The sequence below is a fragment of the Fukomys damarensis genome, unplaced genomic scaffold (assembly GCF_012274545.1).
Source record: "Fukomys damarensis isolate Sample0158 unplaced genomic scaffold, DMR_v1.0_HiC HiC_scaffold_11, whole genome shotgun sequence".
Taxonomy (NCBI): Eukaryota; Metazoa; Chordata; class Mammalia; order Rodentia; family Bathyergidae; genus Fukomys; species Fukomys damarensis.
In genome coordinates this window covers 33,037,871-33,050,625 of record NW_022900923.1, presented here as the reverse complement: position 1 = coordinate 33,050,625, position 12,755 = coordinate 33,037,871, and the positions used below count along the sequence as shown (strand labels likewise).

At 32.7% G+C, this 12,755-nt stretch overlaps 1 protein-coding gene across 1 annotated transcript in view; it reads right to left on the bottom strand.

The window, feature by feature from the left end:
• Positions 1-768: 768 nt before the first annotated feature.
• Positions 769-12,755, bottom strand: part of Rgs18 (regulator of G protein signaling 18) — a 21,105-nt gene continuing 9,118 nt past the window's right edge. Inside the window, exons 4-5 of the mRNA XM_010607977.2 lie at positions 2,707-2,873; positions 769-1,064 (exon numbers count right to left, since the gene is read on the bottom strand). Coding sequence (XP_010606279.1) covers positions 807-1,064; positions 2,707-2,873 — 425 coding nt within the window. The 3' untranslated portion in view covers positions 769-806. The remainder of the gene's footprint in view (positions 1,065-2,706; positions 2,874-12,755) is intronic.

Here is a 12,755-nt window from a genome sequence, read left to right as displayed (position 1 = left end):
ACCAAAATATTGTCATCATTCAGAGAGATCACCTACTATTTCAATAGCAACTTCTTTTAGCAGGTGAGGATATAGTTCACTTAGTCCCAACCTGGAGATAGGTGTAATCTGATCATGTTTGTGTAACCAGAAGAAATGGTCCCACGCACACGCACAAGTCCATACTCACTTAGGAATAAGTCCACTCTCACTTATCAACATAGGTTATATTTAGCCTGGAAATTCCTTACAGATACATGTGTCATCACAAAAGTTCCTTTTGTTGGTTTAATAGTAGAAGAGATATTTATATTCTTGAGCCAGGATTAGTACAAATGTTCATCCTTTCTTATCATGAAAACTGGATCATGTCTACATTATTATTGAGAGAAAGAAAGTATTTGTCAATATGGAAAATGCTATAGGAACACACGGAAATGTAGGTACTGTTGTTTACATCTAGAAAAAAATTATCTATACTAGATATTTGATATATAGATATTTGATCAAATCTATGTCAATTTTGCAAAAACTTAAACTTTATTTCATGATCTGATAAAACATTCCATTTTAAAGCTTATTTACTGCCTTTTAGCTAAGAAATGAGTTTTCTGATTATGATTAGAAAGATATCAAATGGAGGGTTTTTAAATTACAGAATATATTGGAAGATACAGCATGTATTTTTTGTATAAATGTTTGGATTTACATTTTCAAATAATTTCATGTTATATTTCACTTTAAAAATATAATCATTTCTTAACATAAATCTGATACATCACTGAAGATGTGCAGTTTACCATCAGAATAAACGAAGTCAAATTAATTTATAACCAGATGGCAACATCAGATTTTACATCTTGGAATTCATTGTAGGTAAATGAGCGTGATCGTCTCCTTAGATTTGTTGGTCTCTTAGGTCTTCCTTCTATCAAGTCTAAATAGATGTCAGATTTCAGAAAACGCATATAACTGTCTTGTTCCATGAGCTGATACACTCTGCTTTGTGCAGCATCGAAACTGTGGAGTGTGGGATCAGTGATACTCTTAGCAATGATTTCTTTGGTGCAAAAATCAAGATTAACCTGTACAGGCAGAAAAATGAAAACATGTAGTCAGTCTATTTAAGCAGTCACCTTTGCGAACCCAGTTCAGGATGGATATAATATTGTGTCTTAGATACTGTGTGCTTAGATGGCTGTCTATTTTTTTTCTCTAGGTTTGAGGAATTCAGTAATTTATTCTTGGCTGGCAGTTAAATTGACTTCTCTTTCTCTATGCACCTGGGCTTAATTCTTACTCTCTTAGCATAGCTGAATGTTGCAATGGTATGTCATACAGATTGTTGATTTAGCTCATTCATTTTCAAGGAGAAGAACTGAAGTTCAAAAAGGTTAAACTATCTCAATGATGGAAAACATTGAGCTGGGGTGTATGGCAGATTTCAAGTTAACAGCATTTGTTAATCCCAGTGCTCATTTCACTATGTTATGATGATTTCCTACGTGCAAATATATGCTAAAGTGTGACTGTCTCTAAAAGATACACAATCTTTAATGACTTTTATCATAGTACTAATGATATAGCTAGTTCCAGTGGTGGGGTGTTTTCAGGTAGGGTCCTTAGTTTCCTTATAGCTAGCTACTTTTTTTTTTAAAGATATGTATAACGTTGGTGTTGGAGAAGATGGAATACTACATTGAAAAATAACAGATTGAAACCTACCAAAGAAAGGAAACTGACCATCATTTCTTGTAGAGAAAATCTCTACATAGATGATGCTACTTTATCAGCAGTGTTAAAGTTTAGATTGTAAATGTTTCCCATAGGCCCATAAGTTAAGAATGTGATTGCTAGTCTTTGTGCTACTGGAAGGTGGTGGAACCTTTAGAAGGGGTCTAACAGAAGGTAGTTATGTCTTAGGGGCGTATTCTTCTTGGGAGAGTGGGTCCCTCTCTTTATTCTCCTTGCTTCTAAGCTATGAGGTATGTAATTTCTTCTGCCATGCAACTCTACTATGACATACTATGATGTACCTGATCTGCCACAAGGCTGAAGCAAAAGGGCCAAGTGATCATGGATGAAAACTGAAAGTATGAGCCAAAATAAACCTTTCTTCCTTTGGGTTGATTTATCTCAGGTACTTGTCATAGAAAACTAATATCGACAGTATTCATTTATAGTCAAACAAAACTTTTAACAGTGACAAAGTCTCCGTTTTACCACCTAAATGAAACACATAATTTAAGCAAGATACCAAAATTGTTTTTCACTTGAACCATTGCAAGTTAGTTTCCATTGTTTCTCCACTATGAAATTTTCTTTTAACTAATGCTACAACAGAGAAATAATTCTTTGTTGAAAAAAATTTTTGCATAGGTAGACATTATAATATGAAAATGGTGAATATCTTGATTTCTCTAACCTTTATCATTTATAGAGATACTCAGTTTCTATGTGAGGTTTCTTTTGTAAAGGCCTTAATATGAAATGTAATTATTTTTGTATTTATTTTTTAGTCAAGATGAAAATAACTGTAAGGAGTGACTTCAATTATACATTTTCTTCCATTGTTATAACTTATAATGTGTCATATTTTATACATACATCTATGTAAATAATATTTTGCTTTGACAAAGTCTTACACTTTGTGCTAGATTATGTGGGATAACAGTTTGATGAAGGCATATTTTTCAAGTAGTTATACATTTTTCTTATCATCTTTACCTCTTTTGGAGCATCATTCTGTATAAAATTCTTGTATATTGATTTTGCTTTAACAATAAGTTGTTGAGGTTCCTTGCTTTTCTTGAAATCTTCACAGGCTATCCAAAATTCAATGTTTTCTTCGCTGAATTCAGTTTTAAGAAATCTGGTAAAAGCATCCAGTCCATCTACCAAAACATGTTTTAAGTGGAAAATGTCAATGCTGAAAAATATACTACTTGATATTGAGGTGTAACTACATATATTAACAGAAAAGCTATGAATTTAACACACCACAGCAGCACACACCTTCACAGTATACCTCTGTCCTCTTAGAAATTACCTCTCATTTCACAGCTATGAAAGGTAAGCATCATTCCTGTTGAAATAAGGCTAGTATACACAGGTCTAAGTCCTTAGTTACCTAAGAGTAAGTGGGACTTGTATTATGGATTTCAGGTCTCTTTTATCCATTTGTCTTCCAGCGTATGAAGGTTTATTTTACAGACTTAAACAATTTTTTCTTTAGAACTCATCCTGCCCCTTTCTAGACAAATTTCCTGTACAGAGGCTTTTTGTTTTCAGGGTTTCAATAATTTTCTTTGCCCAAGTATATCCACCAGAAGGACACTCACTCCTTGGTAAGCATGTAGTCCCAAGTATGGACAGGGCTTAAATTTGCAGATTCCAGAGTTTCCTCAAATGTCAAAGAGCCTTCCCACAATACAGAGATAAACCATGTATGGAAAGAAAAGAGTATAGAATGAGGAAGAGTCTATGGATTTTAAATTCAAAAGTTATCTTTCAAATGGTTTACAGAGTGTATTTGTCAAAGCCAAAAGACAAAATGTGTCTTTTAAACATTTGTTACAGTGATTTATAATACTTAACCATTTAGATTTAGAGTATGCGGTGTTCTTTCTTTTACTCCTGCCCCATAAATTATAGAGGCAGTTATCAAATCTTATGGAAGCCTCCTTAGATTCAAATTCATATTCATCTTGATATTTGTGGCCTTGAATTTATTAGTTTTTCTTATTGTGCTTCAGTTTCTCAATTAAAAATAAGATAATGATAGCTATTTGATGGAGCTACTTAGAAAATTAAATATGGTAAGTATGCAAAAATATTTTTTATAACAAAAATAATGTTTCATGATCTTGAATATATTTTCATTTGCTAATCTCTCAGCTTATTGCCTCATACTACATCTTTTTTTTGCTGAAATAATTTTAAGTATTCACAAAGTATCTCACATTTTGTATAATCTTGACCCTTTCTTCCTATTTTACAGTTTTTATTCTTGTTAGTCTTTATTTTCACTTTTAGTTTCTCATACCAGAGAAGCAATGCAATATTATATATGTGTCTTCGACTTATTTCCTTTAAGAGAGTGTTCTCTAGGTGCATCCATTTACCTGGAAATGTCCGAAGTTTATCTTCTTTATGGCTAAATACTTCTCCATTATACATAAAAAAACCACATCTTTCTTATCTTCCCAAAATAATTGAAAGTATCATACCACAGTGATGTATGTGCACCTATGTTTATAGCAGCACAATTTGGAATAGCTAAATCTTGCAAACAACCCAAATGCCCGTCAACTGATGAACAGATAAAAAAGACTTTTTTATTAATATGTACTTGTATTACATTAAAAGAAAATTTAAACATTAAAAATTAAAAAAGAAAGACTAGTCTGTAATTCTCTTTTATGACACCTACACTGCTGAATTCCCTCTCATACCTCTACTTTTGCTTTTCTGTATCCTTTTCAGCTTATACGTTTTCATCTTTCAAGTATCTTTTTGTGGGAAATCCTGTCAAATATAATCAATATTTCGATGATCCTCAGAACTCACGTCCCTTCTTCTTCCTGAGCTTCAAAGCTTAGGTGGACCAATATGTGGTGAATATTTCCAGTGAATTTCATAGCAAAATGGTCTTGTCATATTTCAAGTAATCTTCTTCACTTCAAACCTATTCTTTATATAAGGGTGGATCAACAATGTGTCATTAAACACGTTATTATAGTAAAAGATGCATTGTCATTAGTCCTCCTCAAAATACTTCCTCATGTCAAGTACAATTATTCCGTCATCATTTCCATTTTCTGAAGCAGTTTTGGAAATCCTATTTCATAAATGTCTATGTTTTGTGATCAAAACTATGCTGTTGCCAAGTGCCATTCAATAAAAAGACAGGCTCATAAAAACATTACTGTGTGTCCTCTTCAATGTATTTCACCGAATCTGGCACTATGCAACTTCTGGCTCTACTCCAAAGTCAAAATGGCTGTGAAATGTAAATGTTCTGAATGCATCAGGCAGCCAGGACAGCACAAGCTAAAGATGCTTGTGGAAGGGAACTTCCTGAACTACTTCAGAAAGTGGCAAGAACAGTGTGATAAGTGTGTTCAAAATGAGGGAGACTAATTTGAGGAAGATTAATGGTAATGAGCCTTTTATTGTAATGATTAAAAATTTAAATATGTGCTGTATTTTGAGATAATACTTCATATATTTCTCATTCCATAACACAATTCACTAAGGGACATAAGCTAGAAACAACCCTGACACTATCCTCAGGCTACCATTTTCCCCATACCCCTGTGTAGTTCATAATTAAATTTTGTCAATTTTATTTACCATAGCCTACATAATTTTCATTTTATGAAAACTACTACTGCTTTAATCAGATCAGAGTCAACTCTTATGTAGATTATTGTAAGAAACTCTTGACCATGATTCTGGCTCCAGGTTTCCCGTGATTTTGCCTCCATCCTCTTAGTCCACCAGGGTCTAGTCAGTAACATCCCCCTATAGACAGATTGCATGACGATTCTTCACTGTTTAAAATTTTCCACTGGTGCCCACTTTCATCACCTTCTAAGCTCCAATCACAGAGAAATCCTCGCAGTTCCACACATATACCTCACATCCACGTCTCTTAGCTCTAGCTCCTGTTGGAAATGCTTTGCCAACTTCATCAATCTGATTTCTTCAGTCTAGTTCACATAGTCCATTAACATTTAAATTTCAGGTTATCTTGTTTGGAAAAATTCCATCACTCCTCCAGGAATAAGTTGGGTGCCCTTTATATATGGCCTGCTAGTGTTTTGGACAACACTGAAAATACAATACTGCACTTTTGTTTGCTTTGTTACATTATGAGATTCACAAGATAAAAATTCCTGTCTAATTTTCCACCAAATTTCCAGTGTCCAATATGAAGAAATCACTGAATAATTGCTTACTAAAAATAATAATTGAATTGATAATAAAAATCTAAAATTTTTGTAAAAAACATAAAATTTAATTAATATTTAATTTAAAATACAAAGTACAGATTCAGAAAATATTCTATATTATAAACAAACTGTAATATGTATAACATATTACCTATATATATATAGTATACATATATATGAACCTATAATATGTATAACACAAATTGATTATTGGAGCCAGTTACATAAAAAGCAAAGAAAGAAGAAACAAAAATATTTTATTATAATTATGTAATTAAAAATACAAATATATGTAATTAAAATATACCAGACTCTATAAAGAAATCAGTCTTTTCCCAAACCTAATGCCACAAAACATTTAATTAATATTCAAATTTTGTGTCTGGAAAGCAATTTTTATTATGATTTGGCTTCTTATCTGTATATATAAAAAGTTAGGGAAATAGCTATCAGTGACAGTTTTATTTCTTAATCCACATTGCTCAGTTGGAACTCAGCTTCAAGAGTTTTGCCTGTGTGAACTACAGGAAGAATTGGGGCCTTGTTGGCATGCTAGGAAGATGACAACATCAATTCTGTGAGGTTTGACAGCAGCCTATATGGGCGTCAGAGAAGCCGACAAACCTTCCTGAAGGCCCACCGCCCTGGTATATCACTGTGAGTTTCCTAAGCATTCTACATTCTGTAGGGCATTCTTAATCTTGGTCAACCGTTTCGCTAGATATGTGCACTGCATACTGAACAAGACATTAGTTTATTGAAAAATATTTGTTGTGTACTATGTTCCAATCAGTGTTCTAGAAAACCAACAATTCAAAGGGCAGACAAATTCCCCAATTTAATGTTTGATTTATAGAGTCTTACCTTAAGCAGAAAAAATATTGCTATTAAATACAGAGTAGTGTTTCTGGTGTGTGAAACTGAAAGTGTAAATGAGGGTCAAACGGCATAATAGATTTTATGAAATAGGAAGAAACGGTCTAAAGGGGAAGGGGAGGGGTTAGGGGAAAGGTAAGATAGAATGCAATTAATATGAGAAAATGAAAAAGTAGAAACAAATTCCTTTTAAATAGGGAATGGTGGAGGGGTTGAAGGGAGGGCCGGGAATGGGGAAAAAAATAACCAAGATAATGTAAAGGTACAAATTTGCAATGATGAGTGTCGTTATATTGTATACCTAGAATGTACCAATAAAATTAATTAAAAATATAAAAGAGGAGGGTGTGACAGGGTAACTAAATCAGACTCACCCTCTGAGAATAAATAGCTATGAAATTGGACAAAAATAAATAGTAGAATGATAGATGCAATCCGATTTATATCAAAGATGACATTAAATTTAAATGGACTAAATACTCCAATTACAAGTCAAATTATCAGTTAATTAAAAAATAAAACCAGACTACATACTGTCTAGAAGAAACTCAGATCAGGGAGATGAAGAAAAAGGATGAAAATGACACAAAAGGCAGATGTTAAATGTAACAAATCTACATAAAACATCTAATGTGACCAGATAAAATGATTTTAAAATAAAAAGTATTTTGATTTCAGAATTATAAAATAATCAATCATTAGTAGGATATAACAATTCCAAATATGTATAATCTTAATTGAGAGTTTAAAAATATGTGAAGCAAACCAATTGAACTAAAAATAGAAAAATTCTCAATTATAGGTAGAGATACTAACTCAGTTCATTAATTGATAAAATAAATAGACAATATCAGTCACATATAAAATGTGAAAACATTTTAAACCAAATCAACCTAATTGACAATTATAAAACACTCATCACATCTTTTCAAGTGCAGAAGGACAGTTATTGAAGATATACTACATTCTAGAACATAAAATGAGTCATACATTTATTTTAAAAGTTTGATATCTTACAGAATATGCCTTTTCTGTAACTTTTTTTTCATTTTTTCTTTTCTTTTTTAAGCACTAGTCTGCTTTGTGAACAGAATCAAGACATTAACAAAGATCAGCTTTTCTGAAGAAAAGCATTTCTATAGAACAAAGACAGCACATTTTGCTGCCATTACACAGCTCAAAGCAGGAAAAGAAAATATTTACAAAATACAGTTTTTAAATTATTTTAAAAATGCTAAAAGGGTTATTCAGAATTTTCAACCTTGTAACTAGAAGAAGCACTTTATGCAAAAGAATGTGGTGCATTATTGTTTAAAAGAAAAGTAATAAACTCTTTAACTTGAAAACAGAAAAAAAAATCATTAAATTGAAAATTATGAAAAAAAAAAGCAGAACCATTAGGCAGTTTGTCAACTATTTTTATAGGATTACAAATGGCAGGAAAAAAAAAAGTCCTCCCCCCTCCCGCTTTTGGCAATGTGAAAATGAAAAAAGAAAAAAAAAAGCAGAACCATTAGGCAGTTTGTCAACTATTTTTATAGGATTACAAATGGCAGGAAAAAAAAAAGTCCTCCCCCCTCCCGCTTTTGGCAATGTGATTATACATGAGACAGGCACGAGGTTAACCAAGGAGGGTGATGGGAGTGATGGAAACCACAGCTAGGACCCGAGGTGTTCCACAGTGAAGGGGTGCATGGCAGACAAAGAGTCTAATAGGCACTGAAGCGTATGCCTTTTGTATACTGCATCAAAACTTGGCACTCAGGGCCGGATTGAGCTCAGTGGTTCTGCTGCCTGCCTCGCAAGCACAAGAACCCAAGTTTGAACCCGGACACCCCCCCCAAAAAAAAACAAAGCTGAGTTTTTGGGCCCGGGATTTAGCTGAGCGGTTTGGTGGCCTGCCTTGCAAGCGCAAGGACCCGAGTTCGATCCCCAGCACCAAAAACAAAACAAAACAAAAAGACTAAATCATTTCTTCAAAAAACAAACAAACAAAGAAACAAACAAACAGACAAAAACGGGCCGGGGATTTAGCCCAGTCGTTCCGCCACCTGCCTCCCAGGCGCAAGGACCCGAGTTCATTCCCCGGTACCAAAATAACCAAAACCAAAACCAAACCAAAACAAAACAAAACAAAAAACAAAAAGAGGAAATTACAATAAATTATAAAACTTACTTAAACTGATACCAAAAGAAATTTAAAAATCTAGTAGCATAACTCAATTAATAAGTAGATTTTGTTTTTTTTTAAAAAGCCTCTTCAAATAAACAAATAAACTTTTGGCCTAGATTTGGTGAGTTCTATTAAACTTTTAAGAAAAAATTTAATCTTATACAATTTCTGCTAGGAAACACAGAAAGAATTGTTTCCATCTCATTTAAAAACCCAAACTGATAGATGTATCATTTTCCCCACAAATAAAATGAACAAAAATGAAAGAATATTTCTCATGATCACAGATGCAAAGATTCTGAGAAAATATTAACTCCAGCAATTTTAGAAAGAGGAAGCAGATATTCTTGGGGTAGGGTCAAAAATTTCTGGAACTTAAAGAATTTATAAATTCTTATATCTGCACAACTTATTTTCATGTATATTTCCATTCCTTATTTTCTTATACTGTAATCTCATGCTACTTATATTCTTATACATATATATCCATATATAATAAAGCAAGAAGAATGAATGTCTTTTGGTAGAATGATGGCAGAAACTGAAAAGTTTAATATTTCTTACATGTTTTAAAAATTTAACAGTTCTCAATCTATATTACCACATTTAATTTGTTTTTGACAGATGTCTAAAATGTATCCTATATTCTTATATAGATGTGAAAACTGAGTTTCAGGTAAATATAATTGACTAGATCTCCCTTTCCAAAACCTGTGGAAGTTTATTTACTCAGCAAGATCGTATTTCTTGTTACGGACAGAATTTTGGCCCTAAGAGCAATAATCTGTGACTATATTACCTTATATGTAAAAGAACTGTGCAGAGTTGACAATGGCTAAGCACCTTAAGATAAGATTATCCAGATCAAACCCAACCCCAAGACTGGAGATACCACGTAAGAATACTTCATATTGAATTTCTGGCTTCAAAGATGAGAGAAGTCAATCATGAACCAGAGGATGTGGTGAATTCTAGAAGGTGGGATTGCCCCTGTATTTGCATCAAGCAAGAGAATGAAGAGCTTAATGTAAAACTGAAGAATTCAATTCTGTGAACGACCCGAATGACCAAGAAAGATATTCTCCCTTAGAGCCTCCCGAAAAGATGAAAGCATGCTAAAACCGATTTTATTTTAATGGTAGGCATAGTGAACTCCCCAATTGCTAACTAATAAATTTGTGTTTGAATTGCTAATGTTTTGGTTATCTTTTCTAACAGGAAAACCAAATTAATAAAGTCCTCAAATTATGCTTCATATATCAAAATTTATTTCCTCCTGTAAATAATATTTGTCACGAAGCGTCAGTTTTTATGTTGTATGCACTCTTTTAAATGTAATAAAGTTTTAGGAGCTTAATGGGTAAAAATTTGACAAAAAAATATGTGACAACCACCAACTACCTCTCAGCATTAGTGGGCAGGATATCTCTGACCGCTACCATGATATAGGTTTCTTCTACCTCACTGCTTTCGTTAGAGTTTTTTTTATTTGTTTGTACCGGAGATTGAACTCTGGTTCTTGCACTTGCGACGCAGGTGGTGGAACCACTGAGCTAAATCCCTGGCTTCATTAGAGTTTTCACTGGGCAAATGGAGGTTCTGCTACTTCTTTTTCTCAGGAAATTGACCTAAGCCCCAGAAGTTAGTGGTTAATGAGCACCGGATGTTATTGAAGTAGGGAGAAGAGAGATCAGGCCCAACAAGATTTGAGAAGGCATTTCAAGCCTGTAAGAAGCTTGAAGAACTCATTTATAGTAGTTAGAAGCAAGTAAATTAATTCCAGCTCCAGGGAAACCATCATATGAACGTGTGTTCCTCCAATCAGGAAGCTCCGATCACTAAGAAGCATCAAATTGATCAATGTGAGTGATATTTATTACTCTTATTTCTCTAGCTCAGTTAGTGTATTATTTTCAAGATTTATTTCTCACATGAACAGTACCCTTTTTCTCAGAATGTAAAAGGGAAACATAAATGTCAATGATTCTTTCAAGCTTTTTGATACATAGCAGATTTCCTCCAAATACCTAGAAACATATAGGTTTTTCAGTGTAAAGTTAATGGTCTATTTCTAGTTTTAGTGTTTTTAAACCTAAGTAGCTGCCAAAGTGAACAATGGGGAGTGAGACATGCTGGTTTTACCATGGTTTATTGGCAGCAGTAAGTACCCATAGTAATGTTTAGTGTGTTCTTGCTTGATTTTCCTTCCCATGAGTCCTTATACTACATGCATCTCAGTGCCTGAATTTTTTTTTTTTTTAAAAAAGCAGTTTATGGCATTACTATTCTCCAAGAGAAAGTACATTCTTTTAGGTTTTGAAATTTAATTGCAATATCCTCTCAAGATTTTGGATGAAACTGGAGTCATGGAATGATAAGTTAAAGAAGTAGCTGAATAATCACCAGGTGGCTACTGATTGGTAATAGCTGGAAAATGTCTTTTTTTTCTTATTCATGTAACTTTTAAATGTTTTATTGCCTAGTTAGTATGGCATTACTCTCTTTTTGTCTTTGTTTATCCTCCATCTTATTCTGTAATAATTCCTGAAGGAAATAGGAGACTAAGGCAAAACATGATTTTCAACTTTGAAACTAAAGTTAGTAGAATTTGAAATGTGGGGCATGTTTAGGTCTTTAAAAGGAAAACTACACCAAAAACCTCCAGTTCTGCGCCAAATGGCTGGATTCAAATTTTCCCTTGAGGAATACTTGTGATAAACATATAGATGCTTAGCACCTTCTTACTTCCTCTTTTGAATTTACTTCCTCTTTCAAATTTCTAAAATGTTTGCCCTTTTCCCCAAAAACTATTTTTCATTAGTTTGTATTCTAAAATTAACACACACACAAGCAACATGTAAATATATATATGTTAAATCTCTTAATTTGTCTCATAATCATTTTCAGAGCTGATAGCTTCTTTGTATTTTTCTAATAAAATTCTAAAATTTCTTACTGCAGGGCCAGTATGTTGAAATGCATTACTTGGTAGTTGCTATAAACTAGACTTTTGTAGAGAATTTCTTGGCTAGATAATTGGAAAGTAATTGACGAAAGAACAAAAAGATTATGAAAACATTTCCAGATAATGCAAATTTAAAAATCAAAGTGTAGTCATATGAATATTTGCTCTCATTGATATGAAAAGTGTATCACTGGGCATTATTGTTCCACTTGTTTATTCCATAATAAGAATTTTAGGTTGCTTTTAGTTGGTCCTGTTAATATTTAAATGCAAATTGAAGCAAAGTTGACAAAATAAAATACCTGTTATATTTTAATGAGGGAATATTCTGGTCCAGATCAGATCTAGTAGGACACCAAATATTTGTATATTTGGTTTATGAACAAAGTTGCACTGGCCCTAGTAAAGGAAGAACTTTTTTATTTCATTTTTTAATTTCATCCATAAGTCATATATAATCACAGATTGAACAGATTGTTCCTACAGTGAGCTAATAAATAACTGTGATGATTTAAGAAAAATACAGCCATTACTTTTTCTGTTAAAAGATTTGTTATAATAAAACATTTTTAATGATACCTAAAAGGAATTGTCCATAATCCACATAACTGAAATTATTGTTTATTAAAAATGTATTTCTCTCTTACATATTCATGAATCACCTCGTCTGAATCTGAGGACTGTGTTACATGAATTAAATAAAATTAATTGCAATATTTAAAATTTTTGCGTGTCTGCTAAGGTCTCAAGACATTGCTATCTGTTTTTTTATTGGAAAAATTCTTTTTTTTTTTTTTTTTTTTTT